We start from the raw sequence: 23,605 nt of genomic DNA, 5'->3' as shown, positions 1-23,605 counted from the left end.
TATATCACTTATTCATTCATTCATTCATTCAATGTTTATGTGAATAGGGACAAATAGACATTTACAAACATTTAAAAAATAGTCTGATGTCACATATAAGATTTATAGAATAACCTAATTTGTAATGTTTGTGCCTTTATCTCCTATGGCATCACTATAATATTCTTATAATATTCCTCCAGGTACTTATAGTGTGTCTGTGGTACTTAATAGTGATTATATAGTGATTATGATATTTTTGAAGCTCCTATGCTATCACTATAATATTCTTATAATATTCCTCCAGGTACTTACTGTCTGTGGTACCTAATAGTGATTATATAGTGAATTATGATATAATTCCATATTTTTGAAGCTCCTATGCTATCACTATAATATTCCTATAGGGACTTGTATTTTTGCTGTCATGTTAGTGTCTGTCCTCATCAAATAATAGTATAAAATAGTAATTTGCTCATAAAATGTATTATAGGATCACTCTAAGTTCTTATTCATAAGGGTTTAAAATAGAAAATTCCCATCGATGGGCATTTTGCTTTGGAGTGATGACACGCTGTGAAATATTGATGTGCTCTTTGAAAGTCTTTGGATGCAACAGTGGCTGAAGGTTACTTATTCTAAATGGGTCACAGATTTATCATACAGTATGTAAGATGGATTTCCTCACAGGACACTGGAAAACCATTCGGTAGTACCGTAGATCAGGGGGTTCCCAAACTGTTTTTTTTTTTTATGTCAAGGATCCCCAATTTGATAGGATTTTGCCCAATAAGGAACGAAATTTGATAAGATTTATTTTGCTGTTAAATGTGATTTTATACTGAATTAGATAACTGTCCATATAGTAAAGCCGAGGGGGAAGTGGAATCTATGAACAAAACTGTCATTCTTATACAGTTTTTTGTCCTGATTCTATGGGGAGTTAAATAATAACGAAATTAAACTATAACCCCCTTCCTTTTACCCTATGGACCCCCTGGATCCCTACAGAGGACCCTGGTGGATCCCCGGACCCCACTGTGGAAACCAGTGTAAAATATGATTTGAATGTACTGTAATTGCAGATAATTGGGTGCCAGTGAGCAGACACCCCACCCACCAACCCACCCACCTACCCACCAGCACCGAACTGCTGTGAACTATTTGCACAAACCGCCGTGCTCGACACTGAAAGCAAAAAAAAACCTCTCCGGATCCACTCCGCGTTTTTCCCCGCGCCCTTATTAAGCGCTGTACGGTTTATAAGGCAGAATTAGAGGAAATAACAAGACACAACAAACAAGAAAGGCGGAGAGGATGACAGGGGAAACGCTGGTGTGTGTGTTAACCGAAACGGGGGAAATGTGAAGAAGAAGAAACGGGATCCAGGACGCATTTCTTTTCTTTGCTGCCGCTGCGTTTGAGGAGCCGCTCTACCTTCACCGGAGGATGCTGCGTCTCTGGACCATTGTATCCCTTCATAATCCATGCAGTCTCCTTAAATTGCATCTCACAGTGATCTTTAACGACGTGTGAAGGAGTGAGGATGATATGCGAATAGATCACCGGCGCCCAGAAACGTGGTAACCGCGTTTAGATGCTTTCCTGTGCATCTACCAGGATAATTTTGCGCGCCGTCCTCCTCAGTCGCATCATTGCCGACTTCTGTTAGACGCAAAGAAGAAAAAAAAAAAAAAATACCGGACTTGATGGTCTCCCGACTCTTCAATTATTTAGGAATACCGGTTGTTCAAGCTCAACACATGCCCGTCTCTTTGTCTTACATCTCCCGTGCATGATCTTAAAACAAGGCTTCCCAAGTGGCGGTGACACGGATGAAAGCCGATGGCCAAGCTCCCCAAATTTCCTCAGAAGGGGGATGCAACCTAAAATAACCCCAGTGCCAAATGGTAAGACAGAGCTGATTTATTACAAAGAATATGGGAAATGGATCAAAATGTAGTCACACTGACATTTCTGTAGGTTTTTGCGGTTTTTTTTCCTAATGCATGCAGCCACACAGGGGGTCTGTGTGCCGACCTAACCCAGTTGCTTTTCCCTGCAGCTTTCCGCACATCGCAAGGCGAGGGAGCCCTGAATCTGTGACACCGTGTCGGTCCCCGTCCCCTCTCGGATCCCGGACACCGACGACTTTAATGGCTTTTGTGTTCAGAAGATGGAGGGTCTTACTGGTGCTGAACGTGCTTGCGGTTGCGGGGTTCATGACTTTCTGGGCCAAGTGCAACACACGCAGCGTCCCGGCCGGCGGTCCGGAGGCTCCGGCTGACGGGAAGAGGCCCCGGGGCAACGGGACGGCGCAGGGCCCCGGCGTCAGTCATGAGGTGCTGCTGAAGAGGCTCGGCTCCCTGGAGGACGTGGTGTACCGACAGCTGAACGGTAAAAACACTCTGACACATAACTCTGTGAGCTGAGAAGGAATCTGTAAAGAAGAAGTCAGCTGTCTCACTTTTCCTTATTTACAGGTTCCTTGTGGGGCCCCTGGTATTAAAATAAGGGGGTTCACAAAATATCTTAGCCTACCTAAGAAGAAATTTTAGGAAGTTCTTAAAAAGGCTCCTAAGTGCAATTCCCCAATAGGCGATTTTCTTTGTGATTCTCAACCTTTTTCATATCATGGACCCCCAATTTAGTCCACATTAGGGCCACAGAGTCCCATTTGATGAGATTTCGTCTCTCAAACCCAAATCAGAGAATATTTTTATTGTTAGATGTCCATAATTCCATGACTATCTCTATTGCAGGTAGAGAGATAACAGTGAAACTATGATCAAAACAGTCATTCTTCTACAGTCTTTACTTCTTGTAAATGAAATAATGGTGAAGTTTAGCAATTCATCAATTTGCTGGGGACCCCCTCATGGACCCCTGGTGGTCCCCGGACCCCACGTTGAGAACCACTGATCTAGCCTACTTGTACAAACCTCTCTGGGTTTCTTACTTTCAGTAGAAACTTCTCATAGGGCCCAAGTTACCTAGCAACCGTGACGCAAACATGCATAAAAGGACCGAAAATTTATTTTCACTAATTTAAATAAGCATATTTGACGACAGTAAGGCACTCTGTCTGCTAGCTACAGCAATACAACCGTTCTTGTTTTGAAAATTTACATCCACTTCGTCAGTAAAAATGATATCAGCTAACGCAAACCGACTTCTGCTGTCTAACAGCTAGCTAGCGAAGATGCAAGTATGTAAAACGATTAGCTAGCTAGTAGGCCTACTTTGAAATATTTAGCTTAGCCTACTTGTCTAAAAAAGTGTGTTTAAATGAATGAATTTAGACGCTTACCTTCTCACTGCAACAAATTTGACACAAGTGAAGTTTATCTCTAAAAAAAATGAGAATTTATTATATATTATTATATTAAGATTTTTTTCCTAAGAAGGTTTTGTGAATCTAGAAATAATGTGATCCTTGATTGATCCCCATAGGGACACTGTCTTTTCTTTTGCTCCTCCAGGCAGGTCAGGGGTCAGAGGTCAGGGTCAGGTACACCCAGAAGCTGGTAGGGATTGAGTGCCTTGCTCAAGGACACTTCAGCCGGGAGGATGCTTGCCAACACGGGGGCTTGAACCCGAGTCGCCTGGTTGAAGGATGGTCACTTTAATCACCAGGTCACCCTGCCGCCCACAGATAACCAATCAAACTAAGAGGGATGTAATAGCCTAATATTTTACCCTTACTTTGAAATGGAAAAAGGACAAATGAAAGGGCGGTGTGAAAGCTTTGCAGCCTCATCGACCGGCTCACAACCTGGAGAGTGAAAGATTCCATTAAATAAACAGTTTGATGTGAAAGGCATTTTTTCCGATGTCGGGTTCACAGGAATTTTCCGACCTGAATATTAGGGCGAGCGGGCGTATCAGGTTGGGAACCCCTGGGCTAAGCCTGTTTGACACATCCCTATTTTTACATCGTATCCTCGTACCGGAGGCGCTATCTGTGCCAACACGTCATAGTGTCACATCAAATCACAAGCTCACCTCTGTTGACAGCCAGTGACTCCGCATGTCGACGTGATGTCAGAGCCCTGAGAGGGAGGTGGGCTATCACCTGAGAGCCTCGGTTTCAGAATGAAGAGTGACTCAGCCAGGCTAAGGGATACTGACATGTAATCTTCTCTCGTTTGCCTCGCCCAGGTCTGTCTAAATCTCTGGGCCTCATCGAGGGCTTTGGGGGTCGGGGTAAAGGCGGCCTGCCCGCCACCCTGTCCCCGGCCGAGGAGAGCGATGCTAAATACCTGAGGGAGAAGTACGGCTACAACGCCTACCTCAGCGACAAAATCTCTCTGGATCGGACCATTCCAGACCACCGTCCCAGCAAGTGAGTACACAGGCTTGGTTTAGCCAAAGTGGTATTTCACAAACTGGTTAGCTATTTGAATTTCACTTTTGTAGTTTCCATGGACAGAGCTTAACATAGATTGTCTACGTAACAGAACAAAACCTGCATGGTTTATATTTAGAAGCACTAATGAAACATTTGGCTTCATGACCCTTTTCTTGGTATCAGCCACATATTGCAGTGCGCTTTGCGGTGTTCGTTTGTTGTGTGCTTCACCTGTCTCTCTCTCTCTCTCTCTCTCTTGCTCTCTCTCTCTCTCTCTCTCTGCCTCTTACCTCTTACTCTGTTGTTGTATTTGTGATGAAGTTGCACTATCTGAGTCGCTATCGATATGCATGCATGCATGGGCAAACACACACAGGCAGTGCTTGTGTCGGCAGGTGTAAACTGTGTGCCTCTTATTGTGTTTGCATGTCATCAACATATGTGTTTACCCCTGTGCGTCTTTGGGTGTGTGTGAATCCCAAACCCATCCGCTCCCAGACTCCCAGATAGCTTTGCGTAGTATCTGTATGCGCGGTGCGGCTTTTCTATATAAATGCTCCTTTACAAAGTCTCTATCTCTGCCCCCCGTTGCTGGTTAAGCGAGCAACAGCCCCCCTATTTGAAAGCCGGCGATGATGAGAAAGCCCTCGGCCCATCTCCGCCACCAGCTGCGAGGCTCTCTTGTGTGTGTGTGTGTGTGTGTGGCGGGGGGGGGGGGATCAGAATCCAACTCTCTCATTTGTCACTCGGGGGGTTTTTATGTTCCCGAGATCAAAGTGGCGTCTGAGGCGTGTTGGGGTGTGATATCTTCAGGCTTAGTAGCAGTATGCGAGCCGGAGTCTGAGGAGTCTTCTATCTTGGCTGAAGCTCTCTTTCTGTTGTGGAGCCGGAGGTGGCGGGGAGTCCAGAGAGAGAGCTGGAAAGGAACAAAGATCAAATGTCAATTAGCTAGCCTGGTATCCAGCCCCTATGAATCACAGTTTTTCAGCATTCTTCAAATTTGCATGGCGATTCATAAGGGGCCTTATGAAAAACTGTGATTCACAGGGGCTGGATACCAGGCTACCCATTAGCAGTGTTAGAAGAAGCATTGTCCTTTTTGGGATGCACTGTATCTGCTCAGTATCTGTTCAGGGACGTCAAGTTCATCTGACCAAACTTCTTACTTGTTTTGCAGCACATCACCTATATATGTAACACACACACATATATATATATATATATAGTAGTAGTAGTTGTTAGTAGAAGCAGTAGTAGTAGCAGCAGTAGTAGTAGTTGTAGTAGTAGAAGCAGTAGTAGTTGTAGTTATAGCAATAGTAGTAGCAGTAGTACCAGTAGTTGTTGTAGTTGTAAGAAGCAATAGTAGCAGTTCTAGTAGCAGCAGTAGCAGCAGTAGTAGTAGCAGCAGCAGTAGTAGTAGTAGTAGTAGTAGTAGTAGTAGTAGTAGTAGCAGCAGTAGTAGTTGTAGTTATAGCAATAGTAGTAGCAGTAGTACCAGTAGTTGTTGTAGTTGTAAGAAGCAATAGTAGTAGTTCTAGTAGTAGCGGCAGCAGCAGCAGTAGTAGTAGTACTAGCAGTCGTAGTGTTAGATAGCAGTAGTAGTGTTAGATAGAAGTATCATTATTAACTTCGAATAACATCACTTATTCCATTTAAATGTCTAGTTTTGTTGGTTGTTTGGTGGTCAGTGTAGTGTTAAAGACAGAGAGGTTATCATGGGAAACTGCAAGAGGAATGGTCACAACCAAAGTTTCATTATGGATTCACTGACACTTGACACAGTCGGGGACACTTGAAAAAGCAAAATGCAATCCGCAGTTGTTCAGCAGCATGGAGGAAGCTTTATAAAACACTTTCCACAGTACTTTACCTCAGTGGTTCTCAACCAGAGGGTCAGGATCCCCCGGGCCAGCGATTTATGGAATGTGAAAACATATATTTCTAATACACAAATTTACTATCATCATGTTTGTGAATCTATGTGGTAAAGTCCTTCTTTTTGTGAAACAATGAATATTTGTAACCTCTAGGTTTCTTCTGATTATGAATCAAGTAAAGTAGCCTGAAAGGGTAAAATCAAAATCATCGTTTGGTGGCAAAGGTCACCATTCATCACGCTCAAGCCTGCAACAGGTTCGTAGGCTTTTCTTTGTTTTTGGGGCTCACGAGCCGAAAAGCTTGAGAACTATTGCAGCATCTCACCAATTCTCATGAAAACATTGGGTTTATGATGGTATTGCAGGTAGTTAATAGTTTATTCCACACGGGAAATAAGATGACACAACTGATACAACAAGGAAAGGAGATGAGGAGAGGAAGCCACTTTCCTCTCCCACTGTAACTAAACTCACAGCCAAAGCCTTGCTGCACCTCTTTCCCCTTCATTAGAGCTGTAGCCCATTTAAACAAAGGGTGCAGTAAAAATAGGCCTCCTATCTGCAGTAGACAGACTGTGAATAGGCCAATTAAAAAAAAAAAACCCCATGTGATTATAGTTGAACAGGAAGAGGCACGTGGTTTGCCTTTCAGCCTCGGCGAACAAGATGTCAGCAACTCCATGGAGGCGGCTTGGTCTTTCACGGTAATGATTGAGGACGAGTGGAGCGTGCAAAGCCCAGGACGCAGGCTTCACAGCCGACAGAATCACCTAACATAAAAAGCTTTTATTTGGCTTTCAAATTGGATAGTCACACTGTGTGCATGCGTATCTGTCTGTGCAGATGCAGGAAAGTCGGCTACCCGAGAGACCTCCCCCAGATCTCCCTCATCTTCATCTTCGTCAACGAGGCTCTGTCGGTGATCCTCCGCTCGGTCCACTCGGCTGTCAATCACACGCCGGCTCACCTGCTCAAGGAGATCATCCTGGTGGACGACAACAGCGATGACGGTCAGTGGGAATTAAGACTTCTGCTCCCAGAACGCTGATGAGGAAAGTGAGTGTCGTTTGCTGATTTGGATCTGCTGTATCTCAAGTCAGATATTTTCCTGTAGAGGCTGACTAGGAGAGTTAAGAGACATAGGAGGATGAGAGGCAGCTCTCTGCAGGCCGCTCTGTTTGTTCCATACCCACGGGAAGTCCTGGTATACACAAGCCAGTAATGGCGCCAAACCAAATGTCTGCTCATCACTCAGTACCTTTAAAATAGAGGGTGTAGTCTGTAAAGTGTTGCCATTTTGTCATCCAAGGACATTGCTACTATATTTTACCATAATTTATCTTCATTTCGTGCCATCAAATTGTCACTTTTTTCACAGCACTACTAGGGGTTAGACTGACACTAGGGTTAGACTGACATTGATTTGTCGATATATCAGCCAGATATTAGCCTTTAAATAAAAATATTGCCCAGTCAGCGTTGCACACTGCTGATAGGGATGGATATGATTTTACTCAACCAGCTTCAGAGGTGACAGTCTGTGAAACCTGCAGTGAAACCTGCCTCACTCTGCCTTGAACAGCTGTTAGCATGGGTTTCAATGGAGCATTTTAGTGTCCAATCGTCTAAATGTGTCTTCAGAGGCTTTTCCATCCTGCAAAGATACAATTCTGGGGGAATCTAAAGCCTGAACTTTTGGGATATTTTATATCATAAAAATTGTCAAATGTACTGTAAATATACAGCACAAATATTGGCACAAAATATCAGCTATTGGCGGCTTTAATCCAAATATATATGTATCGGCCTTCAAAACCCATATTGGTTGAACCCTAGTGCATATGCACAGACAGGCACACACACACAGACAGGCACACACACACACACACACACACACACACTACCAGTTTACCATCTGTACTGTAGAAAATGCTCTGAGCATATAGGTCACTGCATATATTTACTCACCATTACGATGTACCTTACATGATTGTACTGTACATGATTCCTTCCATGTTATTCATCATAGTGCGTACACACATGTAACACACCCTCTGGCATGAGTAACATTTTACTCTCCCATAAGCGTGTGACCAACTGGATCAGACAGAAACAGTCTTTGTAAGCAACATAAAGGAATTTCATATACTTCATCTGACCTTTCGCAATGCACAATACAGGAATATAAACACATAATGCACACCGACACCCAACACAAAAGCCTGTATTTATGCTTGTTGCATTGAATTCATTCACGAACGCGCTGGAAGGCTGGCTCTCTGAAGTGTCGAGTCGCGGGACGGCGGCATCAGATGCGTAACGGGGCTCCGCCGGCCTGACAAGGTGATGAGCGTCTCCTTGACAAAAGCCGCGTCCAGCGTTATTGAGGCGCGGCGTTCGGCGGGGTGACTGATGGCGTCGGCTTCCGCGGGGCAGACAGGCAGATAGAGGTGGAGCGCCACAATAGGATGTCACGGGAAGAGATGTCCCTGTCTTATTTATTGGGCAGCGCTGCCGGGCTTTGTGAGATGAAGGGACAGGCAGAGATGGAAGGGGATGAAACTAGGCAGAGTGAAATAGAGAGAGAGGGGAAGAGGTATAGAGTGGAGGGGAGAGGACTGCAAAGAGAAGTGAGGGAAGAGGGGATGAAACTAAGGAGGAGAGAGAGAGAGGGAAAGGGAGAGGAAGAGGCATAGAGTGGGGAGGGGAAAGTGGGTTGAACGGAGAGTTAGGGCAGGAGGGTCGAAAATAGGTAGAGTGAAAGGCAGAGAGGAGGAAGAGCGAGAGGGAGAGGAAGAGGCATATAGAGAGTGAGGAGAAAGGCTGAGAGAGCAAGCCGGGCTATTAGAGAAAGTGGCAGACGAAGAGAGGGAGAGAGTGAGAGAGAGAGAGAGAGAGAGACAGAGAGAGAGGCCTGAAGAAAAATAGGGTCGGACAGAGAGAAGGAGAGAGAGAGAGAGAGAGAGAGAGAGTGTAGTGCAATAGAACGGAAAGCAGAGAGATGCAATGAGGAAATGGGAAGAGAGACAGAGAGAAAGAGAGACTGAGAGAGAGACAGATAGTGAGAGATTGAGAGAGAGAGAAAGACAGAGACAGAGATAGACTGAGAGAGAGACGGAGAGAGAGATTGAGAGACAGAGAGAGAGACAGGCAGAGAGAGAGAGAGAGAGAGAGAGACAGAGAGAGAGATAATGCAATGGAAAGGAGAAAATGCAATAGGAGGAAAAACAAAGAGATGCAATGAGGAAATTGGGAGACAGAGAGAAAGAGAGAGAGATAGACAGAGAGACAGATAGTGAGAGATTGAGAGAGAGACAGAGAGAAAGACAGTGATTGAGAGAGGGAGAGAGAGAGAGAGACAGGCAGAGAGAGACTGAGAGAGAGAGTATAATGCAACGGAAAGGAGAAAATGCAATTGGAGGAAAAGCAAAAAGATGCAATGAGGAAATTGGGAGACAGAGAGAAAGAGAGAGAGAGGCAGAAACAGTCGGGGCAGAAAAAAAAAGTGGCTGAGGATAGCGAGAAATGCAAGGAGAGAGATGGAGAGAGAGGAAGAGAGAGAAAGGAGGGAGAGACAGTTCAACACCCTCCACCCCCCACCCCCACCCCCCCCCTCTCCCGCCTGGCACTGCTGGATGGCTGAGAGCCAGCTATCTATCACAGAGGGGAAGAGATTGCAGCGGCGGAGAGGGCGAGGCACGCAAACAAATAACACTCACCGCTCTCTCACTGCATGCGTACGTCGCCTGGCTCTTTGGCCTCGCTTGCATTGTGGTGCGGACACAGCTCACACAGTCTCATACACGCCCAAGTGTGTGTGAAATGTGATGTGTGTGTGTGTGTGTGTGTGTGTGTGTGTGTGGAAGAGAGAGGAGACAGAGAGCATGAGAAATGTGTTTATTTGTTTGAGTTCATGATCAAGCGAGTGTATGGGAGAGAGAGAAAGAGATAGAAAACACAGAGAGCATGAGAAATGTGTTTATTCGTTCGAGTGAATTAGCAAGTGTGTGTGTGTGTGTGTGTGTGTGTGGGTGTGTATGCAAAGGAAGGAGGGCTGCGACTGTTTGGATCTGGGGGGAAAAGGCTGATCACTTGAGTGAGAGATCAAAGGTGGAGCGGCCGCCGGCGCTCAGGAAGCCGCAGATCCCCTTTGGTGTTGTTTGTTTGTCTGTTGGAACGCAATGCAGAGGAGATTTATGTCATGTCTTTCTGTGTGTGTGCGTGTGTTTTTGTGTCTTTATTTGAACAAAAGCAGATCGATGTGTGTTTTTTTTTTCAGTGGGGCTTTTTTTGTTTCTCTGTGTGTATGTCTGCAGGTGAGTAGGCAGCGGGGATAGGAATAATGTGACTTTATTGTGTGACTTTATTGATCTCTGTAGAGAAAGGATCTTTTCTGTTGGGAGGTAGGTCTGGGCGATATGGCTGAAATCAATATCAATAATAAGGATAATCATAAGGACTTTTTTTCGATATCGATATATATCACGATATGGCTCACGCATGCAAAATCACATAGATAATCAAATTAGGGCTGGGCGATATGGTTGAAATCAATATCATGATAATCATAAGGATTTTTCTCGATATCACAATATATCACGATATGGTTCATGTATGCAAAATCACGTTAAATAATCAAATTAATGTTCATCTCATTGAACCGAATGGTAATGTTAGGTGTGATGTCAAATAAAACTGAAATTTTCAAATAATATTCCTACCATACCTCATTTTATCAGAGTTTTTGAGTAAAATTTGCTTGCCATCATCAATTTAGACAGCAGAAATGTGTGTCACGATATCAAAATATCTTAATATCATCACGATATGATTCCACTGAAAGACGATAAACGATAATATTGAATTATCGCCCCGGCCCTAAATCAAATTAATTCATTCAGTGGTAATGTTAGGATGTGATGTCAAACAAAACTGAAATTTACAAATAGTATTCCCAATTCCCAAATTTTTCCAATAAAATGTGTTTGTTATCATCAGTTCAGACAGCAGAATTGTGTCCCAATATCCCAAAATCACCGTATCACGACAATATGATTCCACTGAAAGATAATGATAAACGATAATATTGAATGTATGTATCTCTGTCTCCAGAGCAACTGAAAGGGCCGCTGGAGGAGTACGTGAACAAGCGCTACCCCGGCCTGGTGAAGATCGTCAGGAACCAGAAGAGAGAGGGACTGATCCGCGCCAGAATCGAGGGCTGGAAGGTGGCCAGCGCCGAGGTGACGGGCTTCTTCGACGCCCACGTGGAGTTCACGCCGTCCTGGTGAGCGAGTTTGGCGTCTGGATGGATTAATCAAGACTTGGAACCTGGAGGTAGAAATGTGTGGAGTGAAATTACCGTCAAGGGGGAGAGAGGCAGCGCAGGACAGGAGTGGCAGGATTTGGATCAGGCTCTGTTTGATTTAGTTATTAACCAAAAGAAGAGTCTGATTCCAAAATGATATGCACCATTTAAAAAAAAAACATGACACTTTTACAAAATTATGTCTGGCATGAAAATAATCCTAACCCTAATAATAGTTCTAGAGAATAGAGTCATCTAGTAGTATATAAATAGTTATTTTTTATGGATAGAATCATCTAAGGAAGTTAGCAAAATTTTTCCAAAATGGATACATAGAGATTTGGGATTCAATGTTACAAATGTAAACAGAGGCCCATTGAAATACACATTGACATACATATCATAATAATAAGATGAACAGTAATAATAAACTTTTAAGTGCTTTACAGAATCACTGAAGGAGAGGACAAAGGATAGCAGAAATATCATATAATACAACACAAAAAAAAGCAATTACACACTTGAAAGATACACACCTTTAAGATAAGGATAGGAGGAGAGGGGGAAAGGATCAGGAATAAAAGATAGGATGCATAGCTCATAAAATATGAAACAAAGAGTAGAATCAGAAATTATATAAAAGCCTGTTCATGAAAGTAAGTTTTGAGCAGTGATTTAAAAGATGATACTGATTTGGCCGGCACATAAACACTTGTGACTGTTTACAGCATGTCTGGCCCATCCTGCCGACGGCTCTAGGTTGGCCTCCTCTTCCTGTTCCAGCTCAGTCTGTACTATAGACGATGAAACGCTCAGTTCACTCAACATAAATAGACGCTTGCCCTCCAGAGCTGCGCCTTGAGCTGAATCAAATGGAATTGCTAATAAGTTGGTTCAACTTGAGGGACTGGCTGAACTGACTGAAGTGGGCGAGAGAGGGGAGATCTTAAGAGAATCCCCTGTACCATCTGTCTTTAAGTTTGTGTATTTGTGTGTGTTCTTTTGCGTGTGTGTGTGTGTGTGTGTGTTAGGGCCGAGCCAGTTCTGGCCAGAATCAAAGAGGACCACAAGAGGATCATCTTGCCCTCCATCGACAACATCAAGCACGACACGTTCGAGCTGGAGCGCTACGAGAACTCGGGCCACGGCTACAACTGGGAGCTGTGGTGCATGTACATCAACCCGCCCAAGCAGTGGTGGGACGAGGGCGACACCTCCGCCCCCATCAGGTAGGGGAACGCTGGGTCGACGAGACTTAAAGTTGTACGGTGTATATATTTATTTATTTATTTATTTAAAAGGGACAATGTACAGTTCAAACATAAATGTCACCATTTGATGCACCATACCAGATTATAGCTGCAAGCTAATTCACATCTGTATATACACATGGTGCGTTCATGTGCTATGGGATATATCGGAAAAATGAATTTCCTACTTGGAAATTTCTCACGAATGCCCTCCAAAGTCGGGTGATTAAATTGGAAAGTCTGAGAAAATTTCGCTGCCTGAGTTTCTGAGTTATGACGCAATTAACTTTCTCAACAAGGCGAAAAATAAAGTTTTGTCAGTCAACAGTAAGAAAACACATATAGATTCTCCTTTATTGCAAGTTTGTTGTTAGCCAGACTAACCCAACATTTGTTTGAATGAAGTCCATCAAATTAACTTGTTTAGATGCAGGACATCTGTGTTTGTTTACTGTTTGTCTTCCGGGTTTGATTTTCCGACTAAACAGCACATGAACGCAACGCTGTTAAGCAGCCGGGTTGGAAGTCCCGGATGTCGGACTTTCCCAGCAGCACATGAACGCACAAACACACACACACACAGATGGAGACACACACTATCAGTCAGCCATTCATTCATTCACCCTCTCTCTCTCACTCACTCACTCATACGCTTTCACACATTTTGCTCCCAACACATTCTTTCACTTACTCTCTCACAGACACACATGGACACACACACACACACACACACACACACAGACAAAAACACACACACACACACACACACACACACACATGCCTCACCCACCTCTTCCCTTATGGCCCAGTTAGTGCAGCAGGACTGAAACAACCCCCCCCCCTTTTTTTTTTTTTAATCTATTTCCTGGTACAACAGTAAAATTATTTGTCCCAGGTCTTAGCTTTAGGCAAGGTCTTTCTCCCAGGCTTCTTTTTGTTATGTGTACAATAGAAGTGCAGACACACACACACACACACACACACACACACACACACACACATACATACGCTGACTGTCACTGTCTTTCACACTCTTTCGCAACAAAAATGCATGGCTGTGAGAGCAACAGGGGACGTAGCCTATATACCCACTGCTTGCTAAAATAAACAGATGAGGATCTCTTTCACACACTCTCTCACACACACACACACACACACACACACACACACACACACACACACACACAGCTGCACAGAAACACAAGGATTCACATCCACATTCACACACACAAACACACAATTACACAGTGAATCATGGTTTAAACACGTACACAAGCATGCACATAATGCACATTTAGGTACACATACAAACACTCACACATAAACAAGGGAATTCACATTCACTCACACACACACACACACACACACCATACACACAAACGCACACGCGCAAAGGCCCAATGTAATTTTTCTCCTATTGTTGTGGTGTTTCCCTCGTGGCAGGACTCCGGCCATGATCGGCTGCTCCTTCGTGGCGAACCGCGACTACTTCGGCGAGCTCGGCCTGCTGGACTCGGGCATGGACGTCTACGGAGGGGAGAACATCGAACTGGGCATCAGGGTTTGTGTGTCACCCCGTTTCCCCTCGCTCCTCCTCCCTCCTCCCTCCTCCCTCCTCCCTCCTCCCTGCCTGCCCCTGTTGGTTTAAGTGGAGCAGCGGCCACCGTAGCGTGGCACCGCTGATAAATGAGGCCCCATTAAGAGTCCTAGAGGAGCAGCACACAGGAGGCCAATGGAGATAAATAGGTCACACAGAGGGGGAAGGTTGGGTACTTTGGCGTTAGACATTTTGGGAGCTTGGAGTGTGTTGTCGTTCTGTGCTATTTTGTTATAAATACATTACTATTTTGCTGTTTATGCACAACGGCATTTTGGAATTAAACATTTCTTCCGTTCTATATTTCTCTCTTAGTGTACAATGAAATGTTTAGTTTCACTTTATTTTTAAGCACTTTTTAAATTATTATTATTATTATTTTTATATTACTAGTAGGGCTGAACGATTTTGAAAAAATATCTAATTGCGATTATTTTGACTGATATTGCAGTTGCGATATGATTTGCGATATTAGAGGGAATGATAATTTTTACATCATTATTCTCATTTTCATTGAAAAACGTATTAAAATGATTATGGTGTGATTTATGCGGGGACCTGTCCCAAACAAAGATGTTTTCTTAAGTCTGTAGAATATGATGTGTAGGCCAGGACATCTCTGCAGCACCACAATATTTAATTTAAAATGGTATTTTGACACATTTCGCCTTTAACAAATATTGCGCCTCCTGTGATTTGAAAATTGCAGTAGGCCATATTGCGATTTCAATAAAATTTCGATTAATTGTTCAGCCCTAATTAATAGGTAAAATAGAATGTATTTATTTAGTGGAAATCTTTTTAGAAATGATTTATTTATTAACCTGTTAATGTAAACTGCTCTGTGACACCGTGGCCCTGCAGGTGTGGCTGTGTGGAGGCAGCATGGAGGTGCTTCCCTGCTCCAGAGTGGCTCACATCGCGCGGATGAAGAAACCGTACCACAGCAACATCGCTTTCCACACGCGCCGCAACGCCCTGCGGGTGGCCGAGGTTTGGATGGACGAGTACAAGTCCAACGTCTACCTGGCCTGGAACATTCCTATGGAGGTGAGGCCGCGCTGCCGGAGAGCACAGCACTCGACTGTGTCCTTACATGTAGCATTTTTAAACATCGGTATATTGTCAAGTTGGAAATTCTTTATTAGGAATAACCCCTTGAGATGTACCATCTCCTTTTCAAGGGGGTCCTTAACGACAGAAATACAATATAAACATAATTAGACAAAACATTTAACAAGACAAAACAAAACAAAACAACAGAGAAAAAAAAAACAAAAAACAATAAATATCAAATAATAAGACATACAGAATCAGGAGATCATACTCCAAGCAGAGCATGCAAAAATGGATCATTCATTCATAGATTATAGAAAAATATTAAAGTATTAAGGTATTAATGTCAGTGATAGCATTAAGTAATAAAGTTATAATACAAAATAATTATAATAATTATAATTATAAAATAAAATAATTATACAGGTGTTATTATGGACAACTGATCCCATAATAAGAAGACAGGGTATTTTTGAACAGGTGGAAAGATGATATGGACCGAATATTTACATGTAGGCTTTATTAAACATAAAGGCTTTCTTAGCTATTGACTTAGAGACTGCAGGAACAGAAAAAAAGAGCTGTATAGAGTGTCTCAATTGATAATTAGAGGAAGTTAATTATAAGTTAATTGTGATACCTTGGTATAATTACCGTAAACAAATGAGACTACGATCGAGATGATTGGTTGCCTCTGTGTCACACCAGTTGTATTGTCAGTGCTAGAATTTTAAGACCACATTTCCCATAAACCCTGTGGCTAAGGAGATGTTGCTACTTCAAACAAGTGATTTTTCCATCTGCCTTTCCCTCCTTCCACCATCTGAAGTTGCCAGAAACTCTGAAAGCTTTAGCTCCGTTTGCTCTGGAAGATCAGCGGCCTCTTCCTGTTTTGTGCCATAAAGCAATCCAGCAGCATTTCTTGCAAAATCCGATCCAGTGTCACATAATTAGCAGCAATAAAATGCAGTGTAGAGGCTGCTGGAGGCTGACAGGCTTCTTGGTGATGGTCTTGTTTGTTTACAGTAATTACACGAATGTCTCAAAATTAATGTGGTAATGATTTATTGATGTTAAAATACTACACCTTAAGCACTTTAAAATCAAACTGGAAGTAAAGCAGAAATTACATGATTATTCACAGGTACACAATTTTCCTTATTTTAAGACCATTAGCTTTAAATTGCTGTGTAACTGTCTCTCTGTGAAAACGTTTTCATGGATTATTACTTTAACTGTAGGTTACTGCTCAGCTGGAATAAGGCCATTGTAAAGTGAAGTGTTGCCTCTATCAGTAAGGATTCTGCCTTCTCATGCTCTCGCAGAACCACGGTATTGATTACGGTGATATCTCTCAGCGGGCGGCGCTGAGGAAGAGCCTGCAGTGTAAGAGCTTTGAGTGGTACCTGGACAACGTCTACCCAGAGATGAGGAGCTACAACAACACGCTCTTTTATGGCGAGGTGAGTCAGCAGTCACACTGATATGAAGGAGTGGGAGACTGGAAAGAGATGCTTGTAAGTTTAGATTTAGTTTTTATTTGCACAAATTGATGAAACCGCTGAAAACGGAGAGAGAAAAGAAGAAATACAATATGTGTGGATGAGACAAAGAAACCCCGAGGGCTTTATAAAAAACAACTCAAATCCAAAACAAAAAGACAGAAAAAAGATCAACATGACAAAGAACGTTAGAAGTGATATGAAAACTCAAAAGTGAAGGAAAATGGTACAAAAACCACAAAATACAGAAATAACAAGTCAAAGAATTCAAATCACTTTGAATTACTGAGGCAGACAGTGATAAGTGAGAGTGTGTGTGTGTGTGTGTGTTTGTGTGTGTGTTCATCGGATAAAGGATGAAGATGTGCTGTGTTAAATTTTAAAAGCTTCATTCTGTAATTAAACAACAACTAAAAAGCAGCTCTGCCACATTAAAACTAAGGAACGGCCCTGAAGTGATTGCGTCTCAGTAAAATTTGATGACAAGCACTGAATATTTCAAATTCATTTTGGTCCTGCTGTCGTGTGAAGTGTGACTGATGAAAGCCTTTTTGACTTTAGATCCGGAACTCTAAAGTGAGCCACCTGTGTATGGATCAGGGTGTGAAGGAGAACCACACAGCCACCCTGCACCCCTGCCACGGGTGGGGTCCCCAGGTACGGCATGGACAACTGGACACAGACCGCATCTTTTAGTATTCTGTTTGATTTCTTCTCCCCCCTGAAAACACACACACACACACACACACCTCATTAGTGTGTTAGCAGTGTTTCTGACACAGGCTCGGCTGAAGCCCTTCTAAGAGCGGGTTCTGCCATAAGGATAAAAAAATGTTTCTGTGTTGCACTTTTTGTGCTGAAAACCCTGAGTCAGCGGGTGTCAACTCCTCAGCCCCCGGGTCCATCATCTCTTTTCTAGCTGGTGGAGCCGAACAGATGCTTGAGGGGAGCGCTGGTCATGGCTCCTGTGGCTAAGGCATTATATTGGCTATTATTTTTAACTTTAAAGCTGCACTATGCAATTTGTGGAAGTTCGTGGCCCCATGTGGCAGTGAGAGCTGATTGTTAGAATTTTGAGGACTCAGAAATCTTGTAATGTGACGTCAGGAAACTGCAGACAGCAACATCATATGTTTACCAACTCAGTGTTTACTTCATATCAAAGGATACCAAAAGGTTGAGAGGCAAAAGATAAAAAATTTTCAACAAATACACTACCAGTCAAAAGTTTGGACACAAAGATTTTTTTTATTTTTACTATTTTTCACATTTTAGAATAATAGTAAAGACATCAAAACTATGAAATACCACAAATGGAATTATGCAGTGACCAAAAAAGTGTTAAACAAATCAAAACTATCTTATATTTTAGATCCTTTGCCTTGATGCAGGGGGCGGGTCAGGGACACTGAGGGGGGCGGAGCTGTCTTTTTAGGCCCCCACCCACCCATCCTTAATAAATTGCCTACATAAATAGGCTAAATTAGGTTAACATAGCCAAAAATAATGATAGCATGTAGTAGACATAGCCTACAACTTTTTGCAGTAAAGCCAGCAAACAATAGCCTAGTCTAGCGTTGGCTAACTAGAACAGTGGTTCTCAATGTGGGGTCTGGGGACCACCAGGGGTTCCTGAGGGGGTTCCAGGGGTCCCCAGGAAATTGATGAATTGTTAAACTTCACCATTATTTAATTTATAAGAAGTTAACACAATTAGAGAATGTATTTGACAATTTGAGACCCTTATTGGTATTTCACTTACATGTGTAGGAGAAAGAAAGGCAGCTCTGTGTTGGTCTTAAACCAGTTGTTGCAGAGGATCCAGCAGGTTCTCTGCGTGGTTTAAATCGTCGGACGCTGCTCCACTTACATTTTCTTCTTCGTTTGTGTTTTCACTCATTTTTGTAGGCTACCGTTTGCTGGCCGGTGCAAGCTCTATCGCTCTGCCTCTCTGCATGTCCTGTGTTTCCTGCCCAGGCACGCAACTCCGTCACTGTAGACTTGCGGGCGACTACAGCCTGCATAAAAGGCTCCAGTTATCGCAGCCCTTTGCAATGTGTTTATCGCGGACATTCATATCGCGATAACGATAAACATACAATGCATCATTCAGCCCTAACAAGAACAGTAGACCTAATTAGGGTGCCCCCTTATTGGGCCCCTGGTGAGCGTGGGCCCTGGGGCGTTCGCCCCTCCTGCCCCCCTGCCAGACCCGCTACTGCCTTGATGGAAAGGCAAAGGCTTTGGAAAGAAATTCATACATAGGCATCAACTTCACTATTTGTATTTTTCTAAGAAACAAATTTCAAGCATTTAAGCATAAGCCTTTAGATCAAAATGGCTTTAAGAGAATGAAAAACAGAGTACATTCAATCAGGTGTGTCCAAACTTTTGACTGGTAGTGCAGTGGTAAAAAGTTTTGTCTGGATGGAGCTTGCTCACTGCTGTTTAGGGGCAAGTTTTATATTTCGTTCTTTTGATTGGTCACTTCTTGTGCATGGAGAAGATTTCCCACCAGTGACCATACCAAACACCAGAATGTCATTTGTCATCTACGGCGGCTCAGTGGGATGGGATGCGGTTCTCTGTTGCAGCCCCACTTGGTGATTCAGGCTGATCAGACAGGTTTTAGTTTTACATGAAAATCTGAATGCAGCTTTAACTAGCGCTTGGTGCCCTGAGTGCTGAAACATGTTCAGCCTCTCAGCGCTGTTCGGAACAGCGTATCCCTTCCATTCAAAACAAGGGGAGAGAGCAGCCAGCACAATGAAGACACGTCTCCCGTGGACATGCAACCGTAATGATTCTGCAAACATCGAGTGGCTTTTTCTCAAGTTGCCTGAAGCCTGTTCAACCAGCGACTTGTTAAAAAATTGAATGAGAACTGATAGGAATCACATCAAAGTCAGTCATTTTATGGCATGGAGTGAGCAGAAAGGGAAACAAGATTGAATCTGGAGTGCACAATATTCACTTCAGTACCTCACTTCAGTGTTAAAAGCCATGTTCGACCTGTTGAGTTATACAGAACCACACAACATAGACAGTCTCCAAATTATTTAGGAAGAAATGGCTTCACCAGCACTGAACATTTCTACTTTTCATACATAATGTCCTTCCAAGGGTCTAACAACACAGTGTAAGTACAATTTTAATTCAAACCCTGCGGGCCAGTCTAGTAGGTTAGTAGGTCAGTAGCTTAAAATCACTGCACGTTTCGTTATATTAGCATGCAAAAGTCAGCTTTGGTTTGTAACAACATTTCTCTTGAAAATGTGGGTGCTTAATGAAAAAATTGTAAAATAAGAGCACAGAAAGATGTAATGTATTTGCCATTATCTTCAGATTGTTGTATGTGTGTGTGTGTGTGTGTGTGTGTGTGGTTTCCCCCCAGTTAGGACGCTACACCAAAGAGGGCCAGCTGTTCCTGGGCCCCCTGGGCAGCACGGGGGAGGACACCCGCTGCGTGGTGGACGATCAGGTCAGCAGCTTCCCTCAGCTCCTCAACTGTGACAAGGTGCCCAGCGTGAAGCAGAAGACCTGGCATTTCACCCAGGTGAGACACAGCAAAACATGCGGTGACATGAAGCCGCTGCTCTCTTCCAGTGAGCAGGACGTACTGTATGAGTTTTCCTTCCCAAGAAAAGCATGGGATCGTGTTATAGCCATACATTTTTCATTTACCAAGACACAGGATCTGATTTAATGATGTAACTATGCCATGTGATATTTAGGGTGGGAGCCTACTGTATAGTGTGAACCTAGTGTGAAAGTTGGAGGAAAGAGCATTAGGTGAGAGGGAGATTTAATTGGTGTTATGAAGTGTGCTGAGATTAGTCTTCATTAGAGTAGACATGCTACAACATTTTGAGAGGATTGGAAGATGTTGTGTGGCTACTTGTGTGGATTGAACCTTTAAGATAGTGAGGCTGTTCCACGCAAATTTAGAAACTAAAATTTGGAAAACAAAATTTGGTTGAGACAATTTTGGCACTTAAAGTTTCGATGTATAGCATTTTTAAACATCAATATATTGTTGTTAGATTAATTGCGATACCTTGGTATAATTACCGTAAACATTGGAGTCCACGGTGGAAACGATTGTTAGCCTCTATCTCATGCCAGTGGTATTGTTCGTGCTACTGTTTCCCATAAACCCTGCTGCTTCTTGAGGAAAAAGAGAGGATGTCACATTCATTTATTTTATCTTTTGCTTTACTTGAAGACATTGAACATGCTAGAGGTGATTTCTCCAGCTTTCACTCTGGAAGAACAGCGCCCTCTTCCTGTTTTGTGCCGTAAAGCGATCCAGCAGATTTCCCTCCAAATCCACCAGGTGGAGAAACAATGGGAAAAGCAGAGTAGAGGCTGATGGAGGCTGACAGTAAACTCAGTGATGGTCTCATTTGTTCACAGTAATTATACTAATGGCTCAAAAATAATGTAATGATTTATTGATGGTAAAATGCTACGTGCAGCACCTCTGATTAATTATTAATTCAAGTGTGTGATGTGCCTCTACCCTTAAAGTAATGTGCTTTTGGGCTACATTAAGAAGGCTTGTTTTTAATAACTAGAACACTTTAAAATACATTACCTCACAAGGTTAAATGAGGAACACATCTGTCCGTACCAGGCGCGCTTCCCCATCTCTCCTCGCACCATATGTCAGGGTCGTTACGGTACAACGGGCCATCTGTAAAAACCTGTTTAAAACCAGAACGGCGCCTCTCTCCCTCTGCCCCAACCCCCCCCCCCCCCCGCAGAACGAATCGATCATAAACCGAGCCACGGGACGCTGCCTGGAGGTGGTGCCGGCCAACGTTTACTTCGGCCACCTGCTGGTGCTGCAGCCCTGCTCCGGCCAGAGGTGGAGCATCAAGAACACCATGAGGCAGTAGGCGCCCCGCCCCGCCGGCCCGCCCCGCCCCCCCGCCGGGACCCAGCCGCACCACAGGCCGTTTTCCAGAGCTGTCACCGACAAACCGCCGAGAGCTCCTGCCACCGCTCAGCTTTGCCGAGGGACGTCTGACGAGGGAGAGGCTGAGAGGCTTCTCAAGCAAAGGGAGAGATGAGGAGAAAAAAATAAAAGAGAGAGAGAGTGAGAGAGAGAGAGAGATGTGCTGGACGGAACATTGCAGTGTGGTGAGTGTTTTGGAAACTGGTCGTTTTTTTTTTTTTTACAGACCGGGCATTATAAATGACGCCAAGTGTCGCATGAGGACTGTTTTCTCTCTCTTCATCCGAACTTGACAACATTCTGACGTGCTGTCGCCATGACGACATTTCCTGTATGTGCCACCTCTCCACACAATGTTGTTCTTAGGTGTACGGATTGGGAGATTTGATCAGAAACAAAACAAGTGTTGTGTCAGGCGGTCGGTAGAGCCTAAAACAGAGCGTGTGTCTTTATGTGAAAAAAAAACAAAAAAACAAAAAAGAGAAGAAGATTTTATCTGCATCATCGAAATTTATCTGCATCATCTCATCCTGTGTCATGTTGTTATCACGTTTTTTAAAGATGTGTGGAGGAATACAAAACATCCAGAAGTGATATGCACTGGTCAGAACACATTGCTTGATTGGTAGTTAGTTTATTATAGGCTACATCAGTGGTTCTCAACCTTTTACAGCTCAAGACGCCCAAAAACAAAGCAACGCCTACTTGTGACTTGTTGCAGGCACAATACCACAGCGATGCCAAATGATGACTTTTATTTTCTCTTTCCAGGCTATTTTACTTGATTCATTTTTGGAAGAAGCCTAGAGGCTGCAAATATTTATTATGTCACAAGAAAAATGTATTTATAACAAATATTAATAAATTATATATTGGTGACATTTATTTCAGATACTGTAAATCAATCAAATCAATTAAAATCCCTAAAAAAAATCACCTTGTGTCCCCCCTGGTTGAGGGCTACTGGGCTAAATTAAGGTTTTATATGTTGTGAATTCATCTGTTTTTTACTGTTGTGTTTTTTTTTTTACTCAAAGCATTCTGTAGCACCAAATGCAGTACATCTAGTAGCATGATTGTTAGTATGCACATGGGGAAAAAGTTTGATTTTGATAACGTAGAGCTAGTTGATTCATTCTGTTACCTGCTGAGTGCCAAACTACTGCAGACGGACAAAACCACCGGGCTGCAGCCTGAAGCATTTTTTTCTGGACATGAAGCTGCAGACTGAATGAAGGGAGCGGGAGATTCGAATGGGAACGGAAAAGCGCACAAACGTATCGGTGGTGTAAACGCTGAACCCCTCCGAGGCCAGTATTGTCCATGTACTGAGATGTATCTGATGTCATATATTCAATTAATTCAGTGTTATCAGTTGGATTTTCTCCCAAGATTGTCTTCCAATAAACAACTGGTTTCCTGGTTGTGCATTGTTTGTGATTTTAGAGGATGCAATATTGATAAATATCAGTTGGCGAAATCTTTCCGAAATTGATATAAAAGTATGTATTCTTGTTCTTTGTTTGGTCAAAGTCACACTACGCTCTTTCATATACTTCAATTTGTGAGTCAGTCTTACCAAACTATGGGTATTAATGGAGTCAGCAGTGCAAATCTTCCCCTCTTATGCAAACAAAGCTATAATTATTATTGTTAATAACTTAGCACAACACTCACATTAAGAACATTTGATTTTATTTAACTGACAGCTGTGAAAGTTCCTCA

General features: G+C 43.1%; 1 protein-coding gene across 1 annotated transcript; it reads left to right on the top strand.

Moving 5' to 3' along the window:
• Positions 1 to 2,093: 2,093 nt before the first annotated feature.
• On the top strand, positions 2,094 to 21,821 carry galnt17 (polypeptide N-acetylgalactosaminyltransferase 17). The gene is made up of 11 exons (XM_071522501.1): positions 2,094 to 2,376; positions 4,141 to 4,324; positions 7,051 to 7,217; positions 11,320 to 11,494; positions 12,547 to 12,744; positions 14,209 to 14,326; positions 15,227 to 15,412; positions 16,744 to 16,881; positions 17,482 to 17,577; positions 20,315 to 20,476; positions 21,687 to 21,821. The coding sequence occupies exons 1-11, from the start codon at positions 2,136 to 2,138 to the stop codon at positions 21,819 to 21,821; spliced, it is 1,800 nt and encodes a 599-aa protein (XP_071378602.1). The 5' UTR covers positions 2,094 to 2,135.
• The last annotated feature ends 1,784 nt before the right edge of the window (positions 21,822 to 23,605 follow it).

This window comes from Centroberyx affinis, unplaced genomic scaffold (assembly GCF_046629955.1).
Source record: "Centroberyx affinis isolate AG114_WGS23_722 - 3 ecotype Tasmania unplaced genomic scaffold, CSIRO-AGI_Caff_v1 ptg000097l_1, whole genome shotgun sequence".
NCBI lineage: Eukaryota > Metazoa > Chordata > Actinopteri > Beryciformes > Berycidae > Centroberyx > Centroberyx affinis.
Note: the sequence above shows the minus strand (reverse complement) of the source record. Positions and strands in the feature narration are given on the sequence as shown.